Source organism: Colletotrichum costaricense (genome assembly GCF_030867565.1).
Source record: "Colletotrichum costaricense strain IMI 309622 chromosome Unknown Scaffold_4.1, whole genome shotgun sequence".
NCBI classification, from domain to species: Eukaryota; Fungi; Ascomycota; class Sordariomycetes; order Glomerellales; family Glomerellaceae; genus Colletotrichum; species Colletotrichum costaricense.
Window position 1 is genome coordinate 75,591 of NW_026848233.1, and position 26,660 is coordinate 102,250.

The 26,660-nt window shown below is 53.6% G+C and overlaps 10 protein-coding genes across 10 annotated transcripts; 7 read left to right on the forward strand and 3 right to left on the reverse strand.

The window, feature by feature from the left end:
• Positions 1–538: 538 nt before the first annotated feature.
• CCOS01_04040 (Brf1-like TBP-binding domain-containing protein) lies at positions 539–2,737 on the reverse strand (the record flags this gene model as incomplete). Its single annotated transcript, XM_060452223.1, has 1 exon — positions 539–2,737. The coding sequence occupies one exon, from the start codon at positions 2,735–2,737 to the stop codon at positions 539–541; it is 2,199 nt and encodes a 732-aa protein (XP_060316181.1).
• A 1,506-nt stretch (positions 2,738–4,243) lies between these two features.
• On the forward strand, positions 4,244–4,863 carry CCOS01_04041 (uncharacterized protein; the record flags this gene model as incomplete). The annotated part of the gene is made up of 2 exons (XM_060452224.1): positions 4,244–4,319; positions 4,367–4,863. The coding sequence occupies 2 exons, from the start codon at positions 4,244–4,246 to the stop codon at positions 4,861–4,863; spliced, it is 573 nt and encodes a 190-aa protein (XP_060316182.1).
• A 300-nt stretch (positions 4,864–5,163) lies between these two features.
• CCOS01_04042 (uncharacterized protein) lies at positions 5,164–6,043 on the reverse strand (the record flags this gene model as incomplete). The annotated part of the gene is made up of 3 exons (XM_060452225.1): positions 5,164–5,434; positions 5,493–5,737; positions 5,804–6,043. The coding sequence occupies 3 exons, from the start codon at positions 6,041–6,043 to the stop codon at positions 5,164–5,166; spliced, it is 756 nt and encodes a 251-aa protein (XP_060316183.1).
• Positions 6,044–6,919: 876 nt separating this feature from the next.
• On the reverse strand, positions 6,920–7,609 carry CCOS01_04043 (signal peptidase I; the record flags this gene model as incomplete). The annotated part of the gene is made up of 4 exons (XM_060452226.1): positions 6,920–7,089; positions 7,149–7,201; positions 7,264–7,478; positions 7,529–7,609. 4 exons carry the CDS (start codon positions 7,607–7,609, stop codon positions 6,920–6,922), a joined length of 519 nt encoding a protein of 172 aa, XP_060316184.1.
• Positions 7,610–8,684: 1,075 nt separating this feature from the next.
• CCOS01_04044 (uncharacterized protein) lies at positions 8,685–10,037 on the forward strand (the record flags this gene model as incomplete). The annotated part of the gene is made up of 6 exons (XM_060452227.1): positions 8,685–8,786; positions 8,847–9,068; positions 9,136–9,472; positions 9,525–9,643; positions 9,701–9,878; positions 9,937–10,037. 6 exons carry the CDS (start codon positions 8,685–8,687, stop codon positions 10,035–10,037), a joined length of 1,059 nt encoding a protein of 352 aa, XP_060316185.1.
• Positions 10,038–13,469: 3,432 nt separating this feature from the next.
• CCOS01_04045 (uncharacterized protein) lies at positions 13,470–14,417 on the forward strand (the record flags this gene model as incomplete). Its single annotated transcript, XM_060452228.1, has 1 exon — positions 13,470–14,417. One exon carries the CDS (start codon positions 13,470–13,472, stop codon positions 14,415–14,417), a length of 948 nt encoding a protein of 315 aa, XP_060316186.1.
• Positions 14,418–16,881: 2,464 nt separating this feature from the next.
• CCOS01_04046 (uncharacterized protein) lies at positions 16,882–17,430 on the forward strand (the record flags this gene model as incomplete). The annotated part of the gene is made up of 2 exons (XM_060452229.1): positions 16,882–16,945; positions 17,261–17,430. The coding sequence occupies 2 exons, from the start codon at positions 16,882–16,884 to the stop codon at positions 17,428–17,430; spliced, it is 234 nt and encodes a 77-aa protein (XP_060316187.1).
• Positions 17,431–19,492: 2,062 nt separating this feature from the next.
• On the forward strand, positions 19,493–20,321 carry CCOS01_04047 (uncharacterized protein; the record flags this gene model as incomplete). Its single annotated transcript, XM_060452230.1, has 4 exons — positions 19,493–19,497; positions 19,598–19,914; positions 19,978–20,052; positions 20,131–20,321. 4 exons carry the CDS (start codon positions 19,493–19,495, stop codon positions 20,319–20,321), a joined length of 588 nt encoding a protein of 195 aa, XP_060316188.1.
• Positions 20,322–20,346: 25 nt separating this feature from the next.
• Positions 20,347–23,022, forward strand: CCOS01_04048 (uncharacterized protein; the record flags this gene model as incomplete). The annotated part of the gene is made up of 1 exon (XM_060452231.1): positions 20,347–23,022. One exon carries the CDS (start codon positions 20,347–20,349, stop codon positions 23,020–23,022), a length of 2,676 nt encoding a protein of 891 aa, XP_060316189.1.
• Positions 23,023–25,227: 2,205 nt separating this feature from the next.
• On the forward strand, positions 25,228–26,536 carry CCOS01_04049 (sterol desaturase family protein; the record flags this gene model as incomplete). Its single annotated transcript, XM_060452232.1, has 2 exons — positions 25,228–25,254; positions 25,421–26,536. The coding sequence occupies 2 exons, from the start codon at positions 25,228–25,230 to the stop codon at positions 26,534–26,536; spliced, it is 1,143 nt and encodes a 380-aa protein (XP_060316190.1).
• Positions 26,537–26,660: the final 124 nt, after the last annotated feature.

Below are 26,660 nucleotides of genomic sequence, written 5' to 3' on the forward strand. Positions count from 1 at the left end.
GTGAAGAAGGCTTGAGGGGCGATGGCTGCGGGTGCTTGAAGGCTGTTTCAATGTCCGTCCGGCCGGAGCAGGGTGGGTCGCGGACGGCCCGGTGTCTTGGACATGCCGGAATTCAATGACAGCCGGAAAGGCAGGTGAAGGAAGCTGGGTGTGTCCGCAATTTCCAATCTTGTGACTCGTTGACATGGTAGCTTTTGTGATTTCACAACACTATGGATGTCAGGGATCGTCCAAAGGGATGCTCGGTCGCAAGTGGGGAAGCGGGGTAGCTTTCAAACCATCGGAGCTGATGGTGAAGATGCTGGGGGCAGTAAATATCACAAACACGCCAGTTGAGTCGACAGGTCCTGCCAAAAAGTCTATGCAAATTGCTGTTCTGGTCTAGGATGCTCTATCCATAAGACGCGCAATCATGTGTGTGGGCAGCGCAGCCGGGGCCTCGACATATTCGAAGCTCATGGGGTATCAACTACAAGCAAGCCATCCTCCACGATTGGCCCAATTCCTAAAAGACAAGACATTGCGCGACTGAGTATGCTCACTCATCGTCGTCATTGAGACCAAAGTCGTCGTCGTCATCGTCTTCACCCATCCCCTGATCGTCCTCATCGTACATGTGGGATTCGTCGCCCATGTCATCGTAGTCATCCCCACCACCGTACTCGTCGTCTTGGTGCTCATGGCCCCCGTCGCCATCAATGGGCTCGATTTCTTCTTCTTCTTCGTCGTAGTGGTCGTCCACAACACTAGGCGCCTTGCTCGTAGGACGGCTCGCAGCTTCACTCTCAGGCCGGGAGCCCGGGTCACCTTGACCAGCGACGTCGAACATCTGTCGGATAGCCTCGTAGTTGATGCGCTTCGAGAAACCACGCTCCTTCATGACATTCACAGCAGCCTCGCCTGGTGTGCTGGCAGGTGTCGTCTGGCCTTCGCCAATACGAGGGCGCTTCTTCCGCTTGCGATCCTTCTTAGGCTTCTTCTCCTCCAGCTTCTTGCGGAACAGACGCTCCTGCGATGCGCGCAGCCAGTCTTTGTTTTCATTGACCCACAGAAGCTCCTTGATCTTGATCTCATCAGGAGTCAACATGCAGTTTGCAACTTCAGGATCATCGGCGAACTCGTCTTCGCCAACCTCGGGCGCCATTGAGACAGACTTGTCTGGTTGCTGCTGGAGGGCCCAGATCGAGTGGATGCGAGCTCGCTGCTCGGCGTTGCTGAAAGCTTTTGCGTGCTCGTAGGTCTCGGGATCATTCATAATTTCCGAGATCTGATCTTCCATCTCTGCCTCATCTTCCTCCCACTCTTCGTTGATTGGCAACGACGGCTTCGGTTGCCGCGTCTTTTCACTGCCAGCATCCGTCTGTGATGACTCTTCATTTTCCTTCTCCGCGTCGCCGAATTCTTGAGCCAGGCCCTCAAGATGTTGGGTGCTGTTAGCATCCCTTAAAGCCGGCTCGTTGACGGCAATTTTGGACGGGAGAGGGGGGATAATGTAGCCGTCCTTATCTCGACGATACTCAATAGTCGGCGCTGCAGACAAATCAGGCGGTGGCAGAGAGGGCGCAGGTGTCGTCCTGTTGTTATCACCGTCGTCTGAGATAGTTCGCTTCCGCTTCTTGCCAAGCTCTGCCTGCTGCGCTTGCCAAGCCTCGGTGTTCCGGTAGAAAGACGGGGGGTCATGAGAGCTAGAGCCGAAATCTTGAGACAAGAAGTCTTCCACCGTCATTTTACTGGTCTCTGTCACATTGAACTCCTCGAGACGTTCCTGGATGGTGTGGTTCGTGACTTTGACAATATATACAACTTCCCGAACGGTTCGCCGGAAGTTGTGCATTCGAGCAGCCATCAGAAGACACGCTCCACAGATACCGGATGGACGACGGCCCATGACGATCCAATCTTGCTTCATGCGACGGACAAGGCGGACAGCGTCCTCGGCGACGCGATTGGTCATATGCTTGAATTCGAGCTTGGAGGCGAATCGGTAGATGATGTCTTCCGGGAAGACCGGAGACTCTCCGCTTGGGAAGAGGCAAAGAGTCTTGGTCAAGGCTTTGAAGGTTCTTCCTAATACAAACACGTTGACCTGGATAATGTCGCCAATATCGATGAGCATAACGCGACACGGCCTTTCCATTCTGCATGCAGCGTAGAGGCAGACAGCTGCGACGGTGATGATCTTTCGACCCTGTGTGAAACCTGACTGGGAGGCAAGCTTGAAACACTGCACAGCGGTGTTGACAGTGTTATCGCTGAGATTGAGGCGCTGAGCATAACCCTGCATCAGAGCGCGAGCCTCGCGGATGGTCTTCTCTCTGTCGTCGGAACCACCAACACGGCGAAAGGCTGGGCCCATGCTCCTCACGCCAGCTTGGTCGGCGGCGATATAGCTTCCCTGTACCATGGCAGCACCGGAAGAGGTCTCGCCAAACTGAACTTCGGCAACGATGTTGCTGTCATCGGCGACACGACCGCAGGTTTGACAGATGCCATCGACGACATTGGGCTTGACACAGGCCTTGTTCGGACATTGTGGGCGGTTCGAGATGGCGACAGTAGGGGGTCTTGCTCGATTCTGTTGTGCCTGAGCAGCAGCGTTGGCTGCGGCTGCGGCGGCGCTAGCTTGCTGGCGTTCGGCTTGCTCGCGAATGGCTCGAATGCGGTTCGGTGGTTGGAAAGGCTTCGACTTAGCAGCCGGCTTTTGGGACTTTTTGGTGGGCGTTAGGAAGGAAGACATTGTTTCGACGAGGGGCACCTTGCGAAGGCGGAGGCGACTCGCGGGGGGTTCGGGAGGCCTAGGAGAATTTTGTCGAGAAAGGAAGAGTTGTTTGCAGCATGGGCGTTTGGAAGATGCGGATTACGAAGCTGCGAATGGCCTCGTGAACATCCCCTTTCCTCCAGCACTAGGCTACAGAGGTTGCCAGTCTGCTTCGCCTTCACACCTCAGACGACGTGGATAAAAGCAATGGCGTGCGCAGGCGTGGCTTGGTGCGAGGTTTGTCGACGCGTTTGGTGATGTGGGCAGGAGTAATACAATGGGCGAATAGAGTGTAAGTGAATTGAAGATGGAGTCTGCTATGGCTTGTCTGCAGAGGTGTCTGCAGAGGGATACTGGTGGTCGGCGGAATGAGGTGAAGAATGGGAAATTTTGTGGGGTTGGCGACGAGATGGTCGAGCGGGGGAAGGTGCACGTTTGTGAGATGGAAGGCCGGTGCGCAGTCAGTGGTGGGATGTAGGCATTTGCTGAGTCAATCTCCGTTACTTTCCATAAAAGGGAATATCCACTTTTTCGTGTTTGTTCCAGAGCTGCTGGTTCGAATCTGCGTCTGTCTGCACAACTAAAATATTCCAACGACGCACTGGAGATACTTCCAGCAACATCACATCAATATAGCCTCACTGATGTGGCTGTTGAGATTCTCTGTCCTCCTAACTGAACAATGCCTGTCATCAACTTGAAGAACTCGATCAGTTGAATTTACCTTGCGGGAACTGCTTCCAAATCAGGCAGTATTCTCAGCAGATACAGATACAATGCCTATCGGCGGAGACTCCGCTGGTAACCGGCGCCAGCCAATCCCTTAAGCTCTTCCACCTGCGGGCCGAGTCACTTCTGCTTTGCCCCGCGTGCTGAGGGAATCGCGGGGCAACTTGATCAGTGACATGTAGGTTCAAGCGAACATTCTATCGACACTTGTCCTGATCATGAGGCCTCTTTGGATCCATAAGCATCCTAAGCGGGAATGAAGATTCACGGAGCTTCTCCTTTCAGGTTTATAGCGCTACAAACTACTCCTAACCATGATTCTTCGTGTTACTGGCCCTTATGAAAAGCCCGGAAACCCAATTGCGCTTTAAGTACTGAGAAATCGGTTTCGGTATGGGCGGCTTATCGGCCCATTGCACCGTCACAACGACACAAGGTGAAGAGACCCTGCATGACACCTTAGATCGGCAAACATCCTACAAGTATGAATACTTCGTGTTGCTTACTGCGGGGCAAGTGCGGGAAGTCACCAAGTAGGTAGCTTACTTGGTAACTCTCACACCATCTGCATTGAAGTGTCCGGTGCAGAACGAGCCGTAGTACCATTCTCGCTCAAGCCTATTTAAACCTCCAAGCACCCATCACTATTCTCTGCCTCATTTTCTCAACTTCAGTATATCCACGCAATTTCTACACATATACTCTCTTTATTCTTGGCGAGTACAACACAATCAAGATACCTTAATCTAGTCAATCATGTCTTCATTTACCCTTTCCGCTGCCCCCAACACAGACGTATGGAAGAAGCCGCCTGCTCACAACGTCTACGATGGTAACTTAGACTCACTCCTAACATATGCCGCAAGTTAACAAACCTAGCTCCCACAAAAACGGTTCCGGCCAAGCCCCTAAGCCAATTCAAGTCTGCCAAAATTACATTCACCGCAGACTGGACCGAACAGTACGACCAGGCAGGCCTCATCGTCACCTTTGACTCTAACTCTGGCCGCGAGAAGAGATGGATCAAGACCGGCCTGGAGTACTACCAAGGCACGCCACAGCTCAGCACCGTTGCCTGCGACCGCTGGGCCGACTGGAGCATTACCCCTCTCGCCGCCTTTGAGGACACCAAGAGCATCACTGTGCTCATCGAGCAGGAGCGCGACTTCATGGGCCCGAGCTTCTGGGTGTACTACGTGAAGCAGGACGGCACCAAGGTGCCGCTGCGTGAGATTTGCTGGGTTTTTGGAGACGATGACTGCACTGGCAAGGATTGGAATCTGACCGTTGGCGCTTTGGTTGCTCGGCCTGCCAAAGATGCCAAGAGCGATCTTGAGGTTCAGTTCAAGGACTTTGACGTGCAGTGGTCTGAGTGAGCGTCAAACAGGGTAGCTCGATACCCTCCCAGCCTAAAAATAAATATAAAGAATGTATCTATGACAATATCGGTGCTCAAAAACGGTACAATGCACATCTTCAAAGATGCAATGGTCATAGGCAATCGAAGTTGTGATTATAGATTATGTAATTAAGTCTAGTATGACATGGTCTAACGTCATGAACATTGTACTCCATTGCTCGATGGAATTCAGCCCCTGATCGCAATATTCGGGTATCATCCGTTTTCCATACCAAGCATCCAAGGTCCTCCACAGCTCTCATCCAACAGTGCTCGATCAAGCTCGGCTTCCGGGACCGTAGTACGTCCCGTCTGGGCCGGTTTCGGCTATCCTCTCAGTTGTATCAACATTGGCTCCTGACATTTGCCCTTTGTCATGCTGCGGTTGAAAAGAAGATTGCTGCGGCGAGTACGGGTAGGGCTGGTATGAACCTGCAGGCTGCATCGGCGGCGGCCCGTTGATAGGCACCATATAAACGGGAGGAGGGCGAGCATTGCGCTGCTTGCATTCAATACAGGCGCGGACGAAGAGGGTGAAATTGTCGATACTATGAGGTGTTAGCGATCATCCCGAGGCTTTTCGAAACACTCATATCGAGTACTAACAACAAGAGGGCAGTGAACGCCATTACAGCATCCTGCATAGAGGTGACCTGGCCACCACTCAACACCCACGACCGCGGACCATCGCGGAGGATGATGTTTGCAATCTCCCATCCAGTGGCCACCATGAAGACGAGCCAGAAGAGCAAGTGCATTCCGACGTGAGCACCGGGGTGGATTCCACGCCTCCCGCCTCTCGCGCAGATGGTGATGAGTTCAGAGGTTTCCCAACACACAAGAGCGGCTGCCTAAAAGCGGGTTAGATATCTCATGTCCCCGATATTAAACCGTCATTCTAGGAGCACACTGCTTACGGGGAATCCACTGAATACAAGATAGAATGAACTTGAGAATGAGTAAAATATGAGAGAGAGCGAGATGCCGAGGACGATGGCGCTGAACGCAATATTGAAGCCGCGAATGACAATCTTTGCTCGGTGCCATTTTGCGTTGAATGGGATTTCTTGAGGAGCTTGTTGCGCGTATGGCACGTAGCCTTCGAAGCCATCAGGCGGTGCGTACTGCGACTGTGGTGCGTACTGCGTTGAAGCCATGATGAATTTGAGTGGCTCAGTGAGCGTCTTATACACTTCGACAGCGACTTTATAACACGAGAGTACACGATTCTGGTGTAGTCCGAACCGCAAAATGAGCGGCAACAAAACCGATGGCGCTTTTCAACACGAACCGAAAAGGAGCAAGAGACACAGGCGTTGGTTCAAATTTTCGGCACCGGAATTTTGGCTCATTTTATCGCACGACTGTGCCGCTCTTCTAACGGTTTGGTGCATGATACAGGCACCGGCGCGGTAACAATCGCGTCCCAAAAAGGACGGCGCCCCTGGCTAGAACCAGTTGGCGGCGGAGATCAGGGTCTTGCCATTGGACCACAATTTTGGCTCATATGGGCCTTAAGCAGAACCCTGTCAGCTGTGCCGTTGGCTGCCTAGACACAAAGAAACCCCAGTTCGTGCCACGAGAGCTGAAGATGCACTACGATTGCGAGATCGAGGGCATAACGGTCCTCGAGGGAATGGGAGACATATTGTGTCTAACGCCTGGACCTCGGTAGTTGCTGCGCTGGAGGTTTTTCCACTATGAGACCTGACGATATGATTCTCTCATCTCTGTAAACCCCAGCGTTGGGTGCCAGCTGTACAATGGTAAATCCTCAGGATGTCTGTCTCAGTTCACAGAAGCGCTGCGGTGGCTGGCAAAAGCCCCGCCAAATCTCACGTACGAGACCGAGGCCCCATCGGTCATCGAAATCAATCAATCCAAGTATCACCGTCACGGCTACCCTAAAAAACCGCAAATGTGCTGTTTCTCCAATCTTGTTGGTCTCTGCAGCGGCTGTCGCGATTCTGTCGCTCGATGGCTCCTGACTGGTTTCGAATGTGAGTATCAATTTTCTGGCCATAATGACGAGTCTACTCTCTCTGCAGCACCACTACCAAGCCCATTATTCCCAGCATTGCCGTCTTCAACCACGGATATTCTGAAAGGAGGATCGTAACGTAGCCGACGAAGGGGATGTATGCGACGACGCTGCCGATGATATCCTTGCGCACAAGGTAGTCCTGATCCTTGGCATAGAGCTCTGCTTTGGATCAGTCTTTACTCACGTCACGGAGAACTCGAAGGGAGGGAGCCACGAACCAGTGTCATCGGAGTTGTTGTTGTCGCCCTTGGTAAGGAGCTTCGCTTCCGGTCTATAACGAGCCTCTCGGTTAGCAAGGAAAGCAATGGGAGACGGAGTGTACGAGTAGCTTACCCAGAGCCGAATCTGCGAACCACTCTGTGGACAATGGGAATATTCTTGCCCTTGACTTCGTAGACAACGATCTCGCCAACGTCGGTTTCCTGGATCAGGTTGCGGTTCCAAAGGAAAAGGAGATCGCCTCTCTGAAAGGCAGGCTCCATGGAACCACTGAGAACGACGACAATCGGACTGGGGGAATCGGAAATCACGGAAAGACCCTTCCACATCTGCCACTGGAGTTAGCAAGAGCTTCTTTGGGGAAGGCCGATGTGCACACCATAAAGGCAGTCGAGAGGATCAGCGCAAAGTTGAGCAGTTGCGACGCTGCCTGGCGCGGGTTTCCGAGACTCGACAACATGTTTCCGGCGGTTCTGATAAGTGCGGGCGGTGTTGTTGGTAGCGTTGTCGGTGGTGGCAGGTCTCGGGTCGTGATGGTCAGTTTGGAGTTGAGTTCTGGCCAGCAACGCACCTTCCTTGAAGCTGGAAGCAAGAGCAAGAGCACAGGCCAGCTCTTTTGCAGACGTGGAACGTGTCAATGGAGATCCTGAGGTACGTACTCTACTTATCTTATCGGTTCTCACCAACGGTCGGCTCAACCTGACGGGCGTGGTGCACAGACCACCGTTTATTCTCCTTCTGCTTGGAGCTCTCTGGTCCAGTGAGCCTGCCTCATCTATCATCTCCAAGCTGCAAGCTGCATCTTCTTCGTAGGGAGAACCACATAAGTCATGGTATACAAAGCATTCCTGCAGCTTAAGCAGCAATTGAGTTAAATGTACACCATAACATGCATTGGATACCAGTCGTCTTGCAGGAATTTGCTACAAGTCAAACACGATGAGCTCCTACTCACCATAGATGGAGTTAGGATATTCGCAGGTCCAGTTAAATATAAGAACTCACCAGCACCCGTCGTGGGTTTCCCAATATCAAGTCACAGCGCTGGTATCAATGGCTCGCTTTGTATGTACCACAAGTGGCACGAACAATGTCTTCCTGACTGACTGACAACCAACGCTGCCCGTTACCTTCCTTCCTAAACCTCAACCGGGGCTTCACAGATCACTCACTTCCTTCCGCCATTGTGGATGAACGAGACAGGCACATATGTCCGACATGACTTCCTTCTTTGGGCGTCATAGCCAACATCGGCAGTCGCAGCTTTACCGACAGGTGGAAGGCAGCAGCTCCCTTCTAAAATATTCCACATGTCTCTGTCCTACGTTATCCCATCGCATCCCCCCGCTCCTCGACCTGACATCCCTCTCTCAGTCTTTTCCTCAAGCTCTTCGCCTGGTGTTTACCAACAAGCCGTCAGCCTTCTTCTGTAAATTAAACATTATCAGGGCGCCCAAAGCATCATCTCTCTCAGATTCCAAACTTCGACGACCTCTCTTCAGTATCCTGCCTGGCCTCCGTTAGAAGCCAACGCGATGGACGCCTCCGTCACCACTCCCTTGCTCCACGGGCAATCGGAATACCATGATGGACATGGCCTGCCCACGCCGGCATCCTATGGCCAGGTTCAAGACCATGTACGCTCGATTGTCGATTGCTAGGCATATTCACGGCTTCAGTTAACCTATCTTCTTTAGCCTGCGTTTCTGAGAGCATGCCATTCACCCTGGCGGTCCTTCTCCCAGAACCACTTGTGCTGGGTTCGAGGTGGTATCGTTGCTTACCTGACCGCAGTCGGAGCTACGGTTCTTGACTACAAGCTGCGAAAAGAAGAGTCTGCCTACTCTGACTGGCGAGTGGTCTTTGACTTCTCCGTCGTCACCTTTTCTCTACTCTTGGCCTACCATGCGGTTGTACTGGTATGTCAGCCTACAGCGTAGGAATTCTGAGTTATGGCTTGTTGCTGACCTCGATCATTAATCCTAGGGCTGGACCTACACTCATCTCTATCATCCACATATCGAGGAGACCAGTACTGGCTGGGAGTACTGGGCATTGAGAACCCTGTCACTGCCTTACGACATGGCCAGTCTTCGCAAGCAGTTCTACTTCACCTTGTTCTACACCATCACAACTGTTTTTACCTTCATGAACACAGTCATCTACTGGTTTGTTACCTTGGAGCACGACGACAAGAACACGGGAGAGCCCCCCAAACCCCAGCCATCCGGAGGCTCCGCCATGGCCGACATGATTGGAGACGCTTTTGCATCCGAATGGACCAGCTTGGAAGACTCACACAAGAATGGGCCACATGAACCTTGTAAGCCATGACGTCTTGTTGATGTTGACTTGGTCTAATACCATAATCTCAGTCACGGAGATTTTCGGAAAGGGCTGGTACAAGGCCTTTGTAATCATCAACCTCTTCGGCATCACATCAGCCGTCTCTCTCATTGAGATCTTCTGGCTCAACAGCATCAAGCGCCCCTTTGTGAGTTGCCTTGTACCTGAGGCAAGAAACATACACTGACACGAATGAAACGGGCAGGGCGTTGGCGCACACACTTTGGGCGTCATCTTCTTCGCGGGTCTCTATCTCGGTTGGGCAGCCATCGGCAAAGTCGAGACTGGCGCCGATGCCTTTTACTGGCTGAACGAGAAGAATGTCGGATCCCGTGAGGCCGTTGTGGCATCGTCGATTGGATTTGTAATCCTTGCTCCCATCAGTGGGTTCCCTCTGGTACCTGGTGACTTTAACCAAGATTATACTGACTTGTCGACTAGTGTACGCATTCATGTACGGTCTCGTTGGTATGCGCGAGAACATGGCCCGAGCTGCCCACACGAGACGGGTTGCCGCCGCTGCCGCGGTGGCGGGCCACTGAGGGACTTTCGGTCTAGACGGGTCTTGTCGGAGATGAACGGGGCAGGCGTCGGGCGGTGAGCACGGCGGTGGTGGCCGGTTCCATCGGGCTTGGCCATGCGTCGTTGATAGGTACAGTGGACGGATGCCTCAGAATGTAGGATTGATAAGGCATGCATCGGGCTGGAGTCGAGGATGGTGTAGTGCACCGCTCGAGGCGGTGGAGGGCAAGATGCCAGGGAGGGTGAACATACGATTACCAAAATAACCTAGAGCATTATGACTTCCAACACGCAATCCCTAGATCTCCAGGGACCGAGGCACTGTCTGACGAATGAATTGTGATTGCTGGGAACTTGGAAGGGGAATCCACGACTAAGGTTGGCAGGTAATGGTATCATGGGCGTTGACGGGACGGGACGCGAGGGGAAGAGCGATGGATGGATCATGGAGCTGGGGGCAAGGAGCGGTGTTGAGGCGGTGATGCAGGTCACTGGGCTTACCGACGATGAAGACAGGCGGAGAGCAGGGATTGGGGCAGACAAGCGAGCGGGACGGGGTCGTGGTGGCTCTTGATGATTGGCGGCGGTGATTTTGTGCCTGAATCTGCCCGACTAGCGGCAAACGCCAATCTCGAAGAGGGACGCAAAGTCGACGATGTGATTTTGTCCGAGGAGGAAGTGGGAGGGGGGAGCAAGAGGAGGGGTTTGGTTGCAAGGGTTCGTGGATCGATCCATGGACCAAAGAGACCAATACTGGGATGTTGGGCTGAGAAGGAGGAGGAGGGGTTGAGAGTCGAGACGAGCCGAACGGGGGATTCTAGAAGTTGAGTCCGAAGCAACGGCATGACTGGCCTGGCAAGTCAGAACTGACTGAGGTATCCGTAGGTAGGTGACTGATTATGGAAGAGAATTGTCGTTCATGCGGCTTTGAGCGAGTTTGGATTTGGATGGGGTTCAGAGTGGTTTGGATGAAATAAAGTTAGGTTGTGGCTAGTGAGACAGTGAGGTCTGAATGCGTTCACGACGGCGCTACTGAGACCAATGTGAAGCAGTCTGGGGAGAGAAGGTAGACGCTGGCGAGCTCTCAGTCGTGGAAAGGCCGTGGACTGGGAGGAGGAACTGCGTGGTAAGGCACCTACACGCAAGTTCAGGTCTCCAAGTATTGCAGAGAGCATGAGGCTCTATCCAATCCCGCGTGGTAGGGCGGAAGCTTGGGCGATCCGGGGGAGGCGGCGATGAGGGGAGAGATGCAGAGGTGCAGAGGGTGCAGCATCTCTAGCAGTCCCGATCCTGCGAGGACAGAGTAGATGGCAACCATGGCAACCGTGGGCGGCATGTCCAGACGACGAACTCACCAACCGGAAGGGCAGATGTCGAGCCGTCAGTGAGTTGGCAGCTTGGCCGAATCAGTCGGATACCTTATCGATCACGGAATCTAGGTAAGGTAGGTTGTTGGGCACTTTGATGAGGGTATGGGTGCTCATGACCCGGGCAACGAGCCAATGATGGTGCCAAGGGGTCGTCGACCGCCTTCTCGCGACTTCTTCTGGTGTCCATGAGGGATCCATGGGGCAGGTATCGTTTGACTCCTGAGATGATGTCCCGAGGTGTTCAGGAGGTAACACAATCCTGAGGTGTCGAGTCTGAAAGAGGGAAATGAGAAGAACCACCAAGGACTCGCGCAACTGAGGGAGCCCCGCGTTGCGATGACCTCACGTGCGGTCCTGACGACAGCGCATGCGAGGATGGTGAGGTGTCTCGGGATGAGGTTTCTTGGGCCGCCATTCCCGACTTTGGACCCTTCCGATTGTCTCTTGGCGGATTCGGGAGAAGGAACAAGAGGTACAAGATGGATGTACCTGAGCCATGCCCAATTGAGAACATGAGGTGAAGAAAGATACCTGCCCAGAAGTACCCAAGTACTCCAGATCCAGTCTGCCAACGCACCGGGAGGCCCGTTCCCAATCTCGGGGGGGTCGGAGAAGGCACGGAGGGGAGGGGGAGGTTTCTGGTCTGGGCCCAGGGCCGATGGCCGGTGACCGTTTTGTTCCAAGGGGAGCCTCCACAAGTACCGGTATGTGTTATTGCAAAGTACTTCTGGCACTTGCGTAGACACGCTGTACAATGAGGTACCTCAGATAGGTAGTTAGACTTAACTTTTAGGTCTGGCTCTTGAGGCAAAGGGGAAAGTGTCGGGTGCCTTAGCGGCTACTCCCCGGTTGGAGGCGCGGCGGTTCCATGGCGGATACCCTGAGAAAAGATACGTATTTCTCTCATAATCATTCGTGTCAGTCTGCCATTGCGTATCCGTCCAGTCATAGAGCCGTTGCAACTTGCGAGTAAGGTACTTGCTGCCATCCTGAAGTCACTCACTGCTTCCATGTCCTTGTTCCATTGGTGAAGCACAGAGAAGAGAGAGCCTAACAGTCTGCAACGGTGAAAGCTGAGTGGCAGACTGGCAGTTGGCAAGTACCGCGGGTGAAGTCACTAACATCCCCGACGTTCCATTTTGGTCGTGGTTAGGCTGAGATGCTGCCTGGGCTGTCCATGTCTGCCCGGTCCGCAGCTGGCAATGTGCCCCAACAGCGTTCATGGCCGTTCAGCTCTTTGCACCAGTTCCAGGTTTCCCCCCCAAGCGTCAGCAACGCGCGCCAGTTGTTTACCCTGCCTGCTGAACATCAAGTACCTTCTGGCGTGGAGATGGTGCTTGCGAGTACTTGCCAGTGATCACTTGGAACTGGCAGTAGGGACGGGTGTGCTTGGTGTTCGTCCTATCAAACACGCGGCTCGCACTACGCAACACACCTCCCGCCGCCACCCAGAAATGCGGCGGTTGGGAATACGCCAGCCAATGATACCCTGCCAAAGAAAAGATCCAGCCTAAGAACATCACCAACTTAACGTGATGGTATAAATATGAAAGCCCCCCCTCCGCAATTCACCCCTCTTCCCTCTTGTTCTCCCCCTCCCCCCCCCCCCCCTCAACCACAACCAAAAAAGGGTCGCAAAGTTGCAAGTTGGGAATACCTCCTTGGGCCGTTCGTTACTGAATTCCCTTTCCATAGGAGGCATCTCTCACCCCGGACCCCTAGTCAATCTTTTTGTGTGTCACTCGTCCCTCACTTCTCTCACTCTCTTCTCTCTCTCGCTCTATCCCCCCCTCCCCCCTCCAATCCGAACACCCCTCCAACTTCGTCATTCCTCCTTCTCCTCTATTCGCTCATTTCGTCGCTCTCTACAAGTCTTCTCATCCCATAGACAAAGACATATAAGGTCCCTGGGCAACGCGCTCTCCATCGTCTCAGCTTCCCTAGTCTTTACTCTATCGTTCCCCATTCGAGTTGTCATTCCTTAATCAGAACAACAACATCGGCAACATCATCAGCATCAGCAACAACAACGACTTCTTCGGGCCTACAACGCCCGCTCTCTCTTAGCAAATCACAACCGTCATGTCGCTGTTCAAGCGTACCTTCAGGTCGCAAGACCCCAACGTCCGTGTCGACAAGACGTCCAGGCTGAAGAAGTCAAGCTCGATCCGGGATCACCAGAAGCTATCGAAAATGCAGCAGTCCGTCAACGAGAAGCCCGCCATGGCCCCACCAGCCGCCCCCGCGCCGCTGCCGACCAAGACGGGCAAGTCCGTGGCCCCTTCACCCATCGTCACCTTGACCGTGGGACGCGAGGGTCGACTGTTTGCTGCTCACGAGGACGTCCTCTTCCAGTCGCCCTTCTTCGAGGCCGCCTGTCGAGGCCAGTTCTTCGAGTCGCAGAGCAAGAGAATATCCCTCCCCGACGAAGAACCCGAGATCTTCTCCTCCGTCCTCGAGTACCTCTACAAGGGTGACTACTACCCCCGCCTCGTCCACAACAGGCACCGCAACTCTTGGGAGCTCGAGGACGCCGTCAGAGGAACTCCCCAAACTTCCCCCAACCCCGAAAACACCCCCCGAGGCGGCCGCGCAGCCGCCGTTCCCTCCACTCCCACATCGACAACCACCGGTACCACCGCGAGTGAGGCAACAATCTTTGTCTCGGGCTGCGGGCAACACATCCTCCGCGACACCGTCATCTACTGCGCTGCGGAGCGGTACGGGCTCGAGGAGCTCAAGCGCCTGGCTCTGCGCAAGCAGGGTCTCCAGTCCGGTATTGATATCGGCACCATCCTGCGCTCCGCCCAGTACGCCTACGCCCACACCCCCGACTCGGACTCCCGGCTGCGCGCTCACTACCTCGCTCTGATCATCAGATGTCGCAAGACATTCAAGAGGAGTGGAACCATGCAAGCCGAGATGGAGCGCGGCGGTAGCAAGCTCTTCTTTGACCTGTTCGTGGCCATGTGCAACCACCTCGACGACGTTATCGACCACAGCAACGCGCGAACACCCAAGACCGTCTGAGAGGTTTCGGTTGACTTTTTTGGTCTTGTTGGTTGAGTTGACTCTCGACCAGACACAGCCAGAAAACACATATACAAAAGCGATCATGGTACTGTCACGGCGTTTAACACGGTTATTTTTCTTGTCATTTTGGTCCTTTGCCTTCCGGATTTGCATCACAAGGATAGGAGGTTGTCTGAGAACCGCGATCCCACGGAGGTCTGCTTTTCATGCCGGCACGTCACTTTCTCCCCTCTCTCCCACACCAGATTGGAAACTTCACCATTTGGGAGCTGTCTTTTCTTTCTGAAAACCCATCTCCACTTCTCATCGAGGTTGGCCGAATAAACCTTTCTGGTGGATTACCGGAGTCGAGGAGGACTAATACCCCCCCGCAAACGAGATTCACTCCTCCCGCTCTTCTTGCTTTCAACTCTCTCTTCCGCATCTTCTGGAACAAAGATTCCCCCAAATACAGGATATACCGGGCCCGGGCGGTTTCTCTCTCTCCCCATTTTACCAATCACTGGCGTCTACCCCCTTCTGAGCTCTAGTACTCTACTCCACGTTCACTCGTAGGTGGTAAGGGAACGGCTCAAACGGCTCATCAGAGAGCGAAAAAAGGAGGAAGTCGAAACGGAGAAGAGACTTGTTACCTTTTGATTTTACACAAAAACACAAAACAACGACAAAAAAAAAAGACACCAACCCCAGCACCAAGTTTGTTCGACTCTTCAACTACTCTGCTTACTTGGGAACGACAATTTACGGGGGACGGCGCAACTCCAACAACAACTCTCATCTCTCCATCGGGAACAACGGATTTTGGGCGTTTACGGTATTAGACATACCGGGGCACATGAGTTTGGTGCCAGCTACCATAACAGATTGTGTTTTTTGTCTTCTTTCCATCATTTTCTGAGATTACGGATGTCTTGAGGATACGTACGGGATGTGCCCGCCTCCGACTCCAGGGCAGGCCGAGGAAAAGATCATGTACAATCTCTCAATAGCGCAACAAGGAGCAGACTTTTGCGCTCTTTCTCTTCTGGCCTTGCCAAATCAACAACTCAACAACAACCAAAAAAACGGAAAATCTCCCAAGCAAACAAAGCATGTCAAGACTGAACGACTCAACACACCACATGCTTTCGGATCTCATTTGTCTCTGGGAATTTTAGGAGGATGCAACTCTTGTTTTTTCACGCGGTTTTCTGCATTGGTTCCTGCTTTTGCGATATAGCCTAGGCGGATTGGGGATATCGTCCCTAGTGGATTGGTTCTCTTGGACCTGGCTTGAGCCCTCGTCAGGGCGTGGTAATGAGAAATTTCGGCCACCTCATGAATTGTTCCTCTTGATCTATGTGACTGTTTGCATGTTTCCAAGTGACTATGTGCCCTGTGCGATTGGCTCTCTTGATATATACCCCCGCGTGTAAAGTGACTGACGAGCCTATACCCAGTTAAAACTTCAAGCACCTCGTAACCCATAAGATCCAAGCGTTTCTATCAAATTGCAGTTGACCAGTCACTAATGCCATGATTCCTCTGACGATCCGCACACTTTCCAGAAGTTTCGATCATAGGTTCAAGTTGCCTCAACGAACGTCAGGCGACCAGAGACAACATGAGAAAAAGCAGTCATACAGTGGCCATCAGCCCATTTACTTGCTTTTCCAAGAGAGACAAGAACCTCAAACGAGCGCCGATCCCCATTCGACAATGTGGCGAGACATAAAACACGACTGCAACTATCTGCATAATCAAGGAGTATTCGCGCGTAAGCACACTTTTGATTTAACATTACGATCGTTTCTCAGCTCTTTCGCCGTGTCAATATTGTTGTTGTTGTTTTTGTTGTTTTGTCTCGCCACGAGGCACAGACATCTGCGCTCGTTCGTGGTGGTAAGTACCACTCGCTACCCAAGCGACCCGAGTAACGTGCGACGTCGCCGGCGTGATGTTGCACGTTCGTCTCCTCTGGCGCGGCGGTGCCTGGGAGCTGTGGTACAGATGTAACCTGCCTTTTGGTTATCGAGGCGCCGACTCGGGTCTGTGGCCTGTGTGATGGATATGAACCCCCAAAGTTCGGCACTTGAGTGAGGCTGTTCCGACTACCACGTTTCTGTTTCTTTGGAACATTTTAGACAAGTCTGTTTGCAGATGTCGCGTAGAGATGGGAGAATGTCACTACAGATGTTGTAGGAAGTATTCAAGTCATTAGCAAGATGGAGCCCGTCCTCTGCAGATCCCGATTTCCCTTTTGCGCAATCTTCTCTCATACACTAGGTCCCCGAGTCCCTTCCAAACTATAAACATTGGCCGATGAGACAATTTGCGGGTGGGAAACGACGTCAGGCGCGAAACTAGTCAATCTGCACGACACAATGAGACCGCGGGACTCGGGCGGCGACTACGTTAGGCTTTGGGGCCTTGCCAGCGTGCCATCGGTGCAGCAAAGTGTGATGTGACGCAGACTGACTAAATGAGAGACAGGTTAATCAGGGACGGGCGGGCGCTGCACCAGAACCGAGACTCGGAGGGAGATCGTGTGTAACCCCTCGCATGTTGGGTAGGCACGGCAGGGTCCGGTGAGGCGTGGGATATATAGTTGCTTTCGCCCGTCTGGATGTTGTGGTGTTGGGCTTGACTTGGAGTTTACCTGAATGTTCATTCTTCATTACCCATTTCGAACCCTTCGAGAACGACCTGTGTTGCCCCGGCGCTCGTTCGACCCAACGACATTTAATCGAATCCAGCTTTAGTAGCGTATTGACCGGATTCGCCACTGAGAGAGCCACTTTGGCAGCAGTGGTAAAACACGAGGGGTAAGTTTGCCATTTATCTCCTAGTCCTTGGCGTAGGTTTGCTCAGCTCGTCTCAAGTCCGTCAAGACTTTCGGGAGCTGAGCACCCCGGAACGTTTGCCGGGAAAGAAAAGTTTCTCTATTGTTAGCGATTTCAGCGTGGTGTGTCCGACCCCGCGTTCCTCCGCCGCTTTCGTTTTTGTTTGCGTTCTGGTTTTGTCTTCTTAGCTTGAGTAATTGGACGCTGCGAGCTTCGGGTTATTGCAATTCCTCGGATGGAATTCCCGTCCCTTGTTCCCACCGAGTGGACAGGGCCCTTGTTGGTATCCGCACCGGGCCGGAAAAGCGGGGGCTGAAAGACTGCAGTTGGGATTGGTCAATTGCCGGAGCTTTGGGCCAGGGGTAAAATTGAACCCTTTTTTTTGAGTTTTTGCGGCTTGCCCATAACACGTGGTTTACCGTTTAGCAGTTACTCTTTCTTGGTTTGGTTTAGGTATTTGTTTGCAGAGGAAGGAGGGATTGAGTTGACTGGACTGTTTCAAGCTGACAAGTGTGGCAAGTATCAAATTTATGGAAAATCCTTCCTTCCATTGTGACGAAGGACGACGTACCTATCCCGCAAGGCAGGGCAGTTGCGACGGGACTCTGAAGCTATCGTCACTGGTGACCCCCCGTTCCTTCCTCACGAATTTTGGCCCCGGGCGGCCCCTGTCATTTACCCCACTCTTTCGGTCCCGTGCGCCTGGACCGAGATTTGCACCTGGAGGGGTCGACTTCAGACACAGGCAGGAGCCTTCCATCGCACTTCCACTGCAGCAAGATACACCTTCCACTGCATCTCAGCATTGGGCAGCGGGCTTATTCGTACAGGTCTGTGGATGAGCGAATCTTCTTTTCCTTCCGTTCATCTTCCAATTTAATTTACCCATCTCACCCTCGTTGCCCTTGTCATCGTCAGTTCCTTCGAATACGCAGTTGAGAGTGGGTGCAGGCGAGGAGCAAGCCAAAGTTGGACGCCCATCGTCATACGGCACTCATCCCTCCCTCGTCTCGTTTTCATCCAGTCTTATCCAGTACCATTCCCCTGGGTAGCAGCGTTCTTCGACTCTTTCATCCTGCGTACGCAGCATGCCAGGCGGAACATGATTCGCCCTTGCGTCCCTGCTATCTTGTCTGATGTGCAATCGGCATTGCGCAGTCATCCCGGTGGTGACGCCGCACCACGCAAGACGATTTAATGCACACTGCGAAAAGAGAGACGCATTCCCTAGCAGAAGGGGGGGGGGGGGGCTTGGGGGTCAATAATACCATTCTGGAGCTAATAATACGGCCGTTGCGCCATGTTCAGTCACAACCACCACCTTATTCGACAGATCACCCAATATTACCTTCCGGTGAGATGAGGGAGCGCAATCAATAATTCAGGTCATACACTTTTGTCCGACTGTCCGTCATTTTCCCATTGACACATACTTTCTGACTTGCTGCCTTGGCTTGGGCTACCTTACGGAATACGAATACCTACGGATACATCTCGCATTTTCAAGATTGAACGCCCTTTGGGTTTGTCTTTGGGCCGCCGCCGCCGCCGCTTTCCTTTCTTTCACCTGTCAATGCGACGCTGGGCAACTGGATCAATCTGACTGAGCCTGACTTTTGGCTTCCCACGTCTTCCGCGCTTCCATCGCCTTTCCCTTTTCTCTCGGCTTGCTCTCAATTTTTCTGCCTGACCCCCCCTTATCGACTAAATCCTTCCTCCATCCCCGATCTAGCCAAGGGCAGAGAGATCAACGCCCAGAATTAAGAGTCTTGCCTGTCAACCATACATTGTCGTCACTCGGAGCAACCAATTAATCGATCTGGAGTCGGACTGTGTCAATCATTCCGCCCAATTCCAACCCACCCACCACTGCCAATCACACGTCCAACAACACCCACCCACCATCTCTCTTCTCAATCTCATCTGATCGAGCGCAAGGGGCGGACAAAAAGTGAATTTTAACAATTCCAGGGGCATAACCATACTTTTGAGGGCAAGGCCGCAAAGCCGCAATCATAATTAGAAGACAACCCAGAAAACTTCGAGCACGGCCCCCTTCTCTTGATCTCCTCGCCTCGGTCGATCAACGCGAGAATCGAGACAAGACGAGACAATCCGCAAGAAAACCAGAGACGCTATCCCGAACGCGCTCCGCTTCACCCTGTCTGCAGCTGCAGCCACCGCTGCCCGCATCAACGTACTCGTACCAAGACGCCAGATCCATACCTTCTTTGCTTTCCTTCACACTACATGCAGTACGCCGCCAGTACCTGACAGCTACCTCGCTACCGCTGCTGGTCATCCTGCATGAACACAGACGCCGGCCTCGCTGGTTCTGGACACCGGACGCTCCAGAGTCTCCCTGGCTCTACCCACCACTCGCAGTTGGTCGCCCGCGCCTTTCCTCGTGCGTCTGCGGTCCCGTAGCCGTACCAAACCACCATACCTTGCCAGGCACGCCAGGCTTGTCGACCTCACCGACTCCGTGTACCTGCGCCAACGTCTGCTGGTCACGTTCTCGTTCTCGCCGCCAGTGTTCAGTACTAGCGAAAAGACGCGACCCTTTCCGGGCCTTTCTCTACACCCGACCCAGAGTGAGATCCTATCCCTTTCCTCGCCAATCCGCCGACACTCGTGGGCCGTGGTGCAGCCCGGATCCCGATCGACGCACGGTAAGGGGGGCTCGCGGCCGCCCTAGTTCACCGTTTCCATTGTTCCTGCTGGGTCTGTCACAGTCACCGTCGCAGTCGCAGTTGCAGCTGCCACCCGGACCCTCTTCTCATCCCATCTCACCACCCGTTGGGTTGTTTGTACGTACAGAGAGAGTACTCTTGCTGTACGACTCTGCTTCTGGAACGGTACTGCATACTGCACACTGCACACTGCAGCCTTTCTACCTGCTGCCCACCACACGCACGCCGCCCCGACCGCCCGCCCTTCGCAGCAGTCAGTCCAGCAACTGTTCCGTGCCCTCTCCTGGATCCTGAGGCCGGTTCCGTGTCGTCCTGCGCTCGCGTGGTCTGCTGGTCTGGTTCGGGCACTTTGGTTTGGTCTGGCGTGGTCCGTCGACTACCCGTAACCTCTTTCTTTCTCCCTGCGTCGCCATGGACGACTACGATCCAAACTCAATCCCCCCTATCCCCCAGCGCTACCGGAATCTTCAAACCCCTGAACCTCAACCGCGGAACCGCTCTCTTCCACCACCTCCTCCGTCGCGCCACGCCGATGCTGTTCCCAGCTCTCCCGAGGTCATCTCTTCTCTCATCACCAGCTTTGCCGTCATAACCAAGCCCGCCGATCAACACTTTGAGCGCAGCACCCCGAGCCTATCAGTTCCCGCAACCCCTCGCCAAGGCAGCTTTGGAGTCGACTACGGCGCCTTTCACCAGCCCTCCCTCGAACAACTCCGGAAAGAAGACCTGCCACTCGACGAGATCGCCGCATCCGCCCCCGTTATTCGAACCGCCAAACCACCCTCCGGATTCTCGCCCTTGACCGCCCCCAAGTCCTCACCCGCCCGCGACGGATCCGGTGGCCTCAAGTCCCTCCTGCGAAGTTCTTCGAGACCCTCTTCCAAAGGCTCACTTGGGTCACGGGATGATGCGCAGAGCATAGGCAATCTTTCTGTAGAACGTGGCTCTGCGCCCACCCCAGAGCTCAAGAGACAGCGCTCATTTGACAGTTGGGGTAAGAAGCAGGGCAGAAGTCACAGGGGATTGATGTACATGAGTTCCAAGGAGCGACTACGAGAAAAGGAAGAGAAGAAGCGCGCGAGTATTGGCGACCGCAGTTCCAGCAGCTTCACCGGAGCCTCCCTACGACCCGATCCCTTCCTAGCCGAGACGCCCATCAGCGAAGAATCTACCTACACACCAGACTCTCCCACCCGTGGAAGCGCCCGCAAACACCACGAAATGGCGAGCCCAGGCCCCGAAACCACCACCAGCCCTAGAACGATACCCGCGCGAGACTCGTCTCTCTTCAAGACGGGAGCGAATGCAAAGAGATCCTCTACGAGATCCTCTAGATCAAAGAGAGAAAGCGCCAATAGCACCAACGAAATAATATTTGAAGGAGAGGAACAGACCTCTTCAAGGGAGGCACCGAGGCGGAAACACTTGTCTCGCCACGCTTCCGAAAACGACCTCGCTAGAGCATCGGCCGACGCATCCGGAAGGTCTTTCAGCCGCCCATTCTTCGAATCCAGGCATACCGAGAACTTTCTATCAACGAGACCGTTATTTGAAGAAGAGGACGTGGAGGATAGTGCACCGTTCCCCGCTGTCGCTCAAGGTCGTCGTCGGGATGAGCAGATCGCCGACCGGAATAGTAGGCGCAAATCAACACGCGAGGCCCCAGACGCAGGTGAAGCCATTAAGATGAAGCGCAGTAGCTCCAGGCTTAAGCGGCTATCTCAGCCGCTGAGTCCCAAGGGAGATGAGTCGCAGGCGAGCTCACGCAACTCGGCAGCCTCGCCCGATCCACGCAACAGCATGCCAGCAGGGTATGAGCGTCCCCGCAGTGCAGACTCGATTGACGACGCCGTCGAGTCGTATCTGTGTTCTCCTCGCCTGTCACAAAAGATCCGACACCCGCAGACCGGGCGTGTGATTTCCTTCTCCGAGGTGGGAGATGCAGATGGCTCGGCTGTGTTTTGCTGTGTGGGGATGGGATTGACGAGATATATCACGGCCTTTTACGACGAGCTCGCGTTGACGCTGAAGCTTCGCCTCATTACACCCGACAGACCTGGCGTGGGCGATAGCGAGTCGTACGCCGATGGAACCGCGACGCCGCTCAGCTGGCCCGATGACGTTTATGCCATTTGTCAGGCGCTGAAGATTACCAAATTTTCGATTCTCGCCCACTCTGCCGGCGCCATTTATGCGCTGGCTACTGCTCTCCGAATGCCCCAACACATTCGGGGCAAGATCCATTTGCTCGCGCCCTGGATCCCGCCGTCACAGATGAACGTTTTTGGCACGTCGCAGGCGTTACCACCAACCAACGCGATTCCTACTTCGCAGCGCATCCTGCGAGCGCTCCCGACGACTTTCTTGAAGGCTGCCAACAGCTCGTTCATGTCTGCGACGAGTAGCTCCATCACCAGCTCGCTGCCCAAGAACCCTAGACGCAGCAAGCGTAAATCCACCGCGACCACTGGCCGGGACACCCCGGCGACGCATGGGAGCAAGCGGGACACGACACCCCACCTCGACAAGGAAAACCTTGGCTTGAATTTTGATCGCAACAGCACGGGTGACGACCTGTCTGGCAGACCCACGCTGCCCGCCACAGAGACCATGGATAGAATCAGGCCAACCGGCACGGCATCAGCGCAAGGGCACTACGATGCCGATGCACAGGTCATTGCTGCTGCGTCGGATGCGTTGATGGATAAAGAACGTCAGACAATCTACGACACGAGATTGACGCACGCCATTTGGGAGCTGGCCACAACAGGAGCTAACCCCGCCGTCGACCTACTGGTCTGCCTGGAACGCAGGCATACGATTGGTTTCCGGTACGTTGATATCACACGGCCTGTCGTTATACACCACGGCAGCCGTGACACCCGTGTGCCGGTTGATAATGTCAAATGGCTTGGCAAGACGATGAAGCGCTGCGAGGTGCGCGTTCTCGAAGGCGAAGGCCACGGCTTGATGGCGAGCGCTGGTGTCATGGGCGCGGTGCTCATGGAGATTAGCAAAGAGTGGGACGACTGGCTGCGAGCCACTTCCAAAAAGGACGACCGCGGCCGGAGAACTGGTACGCGGTAAGGGGACCTCGATGTTGAGGTCAGGGATTCCCCCATTTTACGGTCACATTTTTCTTATATCTTTCTTTCTTTCTTTCTTTCTTTCTTTCTTTCTTTCTACCTTGGACACTTGAATGACCTTGAACCATTGATGATTTGACCTACACCTCTGATTTATATCCAATACCTACGTAGGGGGGAGTTTTGTAATTATTTCCAGGCGGCCCATGTACGATGCGTGGTTGGATACCTTTTTGTGTGGCATTGGCGTCGAGCGCGTCTGCAGGCTTAGGGCGGGCTGGTTGGTTGATTGGGAGTCCTGGGGACGAGCTTCGAAGGGGTTCCGAAGCCGTAAGGGAAAAGACACCAGGGCCGGCAGGATTATTTAATGAAGCGGCCATTGTTGAAGAGCATCGCTCCATAGCATATAGCAGTAGTACAGCATCGGCTTGTTTTACCGCACAGCAGCTGCGGACAAACACCGAGTAATGTGTTAATACGATCTCCTTTGTGGAAAATGCTGTCTTTTGGCAATGTTTGACGACTTTCTTGTGGCTCTTTTCCTTTTATGAGTGCTAGACTGACTACCTTGTTGCCTTGAAGTCGTCAAGGTTTCATTGCCTCTGGAGAACCCTCACAAACCATCCTGTGTCATTACTTCTTTGGATCTCACAATGACTGCATACATAATTGAACATGTAGTAAAGGCATCTCAGATGATAGCTCACCTGCTACGGCCCACTAGCATGGGATGAAAAAAAAAGTCTCTCAGACACATGCGTACAGCAGTCAATCTTTCAGGAGGGACGGAAACTTGGTGAAAAACATAGTCTGTGGCCATATACGTGGAATACCATATCCCACCTTTGTCTTGTCCCTCCCCTACCCTTTCAGTCGTCTAGGTTTCATTTGAAGTATATAGATAGATGAGCGGGAAGTTGACAAAGTAAGGTAATGAGAATCAAATACATAAGACAACCCTCTCATAGCATAGCAACTTCCATGTAAGTTGCACAACAGTCACAACAATTTCATAATGCCGCTTCCCGCTTGACTGATGTCAATCTTATCTGCGGCTGAGTCCCAGTGCGGATCTCGATCCAAGACATGCGCACGCAAGCCCACCCGCCCCAATATCCACCCGCACATCCACAGAACCTCTTCCAGCCCAACTTAGTCCACAACCAGACCCAGAATTGTCATCAAATCAGGCGAAGTGCCAGAGTGGTTAATGGGTGTGCCTCGAATTAACTCTGTACTTTCAGAGCTTTGTAGCACATGGCTTCGGTCGCGCAAGTTCGAATCTTGTCTTCGTCGATGGACTTTTTTGTTTTTTTGGTTCGGTTTTCGGGGTATTTGTATGGGTTTTTTGCCCTTTTGCGCTTGAGGAAGGACCCACTGGGCCTGCCTACCTAGCTTTATTTCCAGTTCTCATACTCTCTGATTGCTCTGTTTGTGTTGTGCCGTTGCTGGCCGACCTGAGGAAATCAACTTGGCCAACTTCAAGTGAGAGATGTCACCTTTTACAAGGCTAGAGGTATCAGGATAAGAAAATGATGGAGAGATGACATCCTGCTATGCTCTAGACTGATTAGAGTTGTGTTGGACACTTCCTCAATTAGATTTGCTCTTAGACAACACACCCCCTTCTGCCGGCCTGGCCTTGAACTCTTTGCTCCTTGTCCTTCCTATTCCTATCAGCCCCCCTCGTAAAATCCAGGGCAAAAAAAAAAACCCCCCCCGCAGACCAGCGAGGACTAATACTGGAGATAATACTGGAGAGGGCGGGACCTAAGAGAGCGATTACAGCTGAAATTTAATGGACTCTAGAAGATTGTCTATCACTGACCAATTTGTGGGCCGAATAGTCAAGGTAAGTTTTGTGCAGGTCGAGGAGCAAATGAAGGCAGAACGTCGACCCTGCGATATGTATGATCAAGACGGACCGTCTTAAAGCAAGCTTTCGGGCCATGATTCTCCAAGACCAGCTCCGGGCCGGTGCGACGGAGCAAAGTGGGGTCAAGCAGTCCGCGATGAGGTCGGAATGCAGTCCGGGCATGGACGTTTAGGGAAACAGCCTCCTTCCTCTACGGTGTGCTTGACGTTTGATTGATAACCTAGGTTTCAACGTTCGGAGAAACACTCTCAGGTCTCACTCATCTCAAGATACCCTGTTCGATGCAGCTCTGGCGCTAGTTCATGGTGGGACGCAAAAACCGACACACCCATGCGGCGCTACGTCATGGCTGCCAACGTGCGCCTGGATGATGCTGCTGCTGCTTATTTACGACGCGCCCTCCCATCCAACAGCGCAGCTCTATCACCAGAGCCATGAGTTCTTTGCCGAGTCACAGAGTCTATCGCTGTTCTCAATCTTGAGACTGAAATCTTTATCAAAGACGTTGGCTTCGTTCCCCTAGGTCGGACTCACTCACCCGGCTCTCACTTCACTTACACCCGACCACAGCCAAACTCATCTCATCTCACAACAACAGCTCACCTCATCCGTCACACTCAACGCCATGGACATCCTACTCTCCCTCCCTATAGTCTCCTACTTCCTCGCCCCCTCCATAACCTCCTGGACGACCTCTCTCAACCTCCTCTTCTTCTACATGACCTGGACAACCCTCATCCTCTCCCACGGTCCCCTCAAGATCCAGCTTCTCGGCGCCGTAGCCATCCGCCTCATCCTCTGGCTCATCCCCTCCCTCGCCTTCCTCCTTTTCGACACCCTTCTCCCCTCCCTCTCCGAGTCAATAAAGACCGCCGGCGCCGCAGCCCTCCCGCCAACCCACGGCCCAACCCTCCTCAAGACCCTTGCCCTCGCCCTCTTCAACCTTGCCCTATCCGCCGCTCTCGAGGGGGCCACAAGCCTGGCGTACGCATCCTACTTCCACGAGCCCCTCTTCCGCGCATCCTCGGCCCTGCCGCTGCCGTTCCAGCTCCTGAAGCACGTCGCCTTCCTCATCGTCGCGCGCGAGGTTCTGACATACTACGTCCACACGCGCATCTTACATTCCCGCGGCAGACGCCTCACTTCTACGCGTGTAGGCAAGCTTCATGCTTCGTACGCCCATGCTCGCGCCGCGCCGCCGTTCTCGCTGATGCTCTTCGCCGACCACCCGATCCCGTTCCTGCTCCACCGCATCGTTCCCATCTTCGTACCGGCCGTGGTTCTTCGTCCCCATCTGTTGACTTACTTCCTGTTCGTTGGGTTCTGTACCATCGAGGAGACCATGGCTATGTCTGGGTACAGCGTCGTTCCGGGTATCGTCATGGGCGGGATCACGCGTCGGACAGCGATTCACTATGCGGGGCAAGGGGACGGAAACTTTGGTGCTTGGGGCGTGTTGGACTGGGCTCATGGCACGAGCGAGGGGCAGGACGTGATTGATGATATGAAAGCCGAGGCAGAGAAGCACCGAATCAAAGAGCGGAGTGAGAGGGCGGCCAACAATGGTGTTGGATTCGTGCAAGGTGGCATCCAGGAGTTGAAGAAGGGCCGCGGACGCAAGGGTAAGAAGAGTAACTAAGGAGGATTTTACTAGTTTCTTATTTCTTTTCTTGTGAGTTTGAATGGCTTTGATGTGCGTTGAATGCATTTGCTTCTTATCTGTTTCGAGGATACCCCCCCAAATCGCCAAACACGTCTAAGTA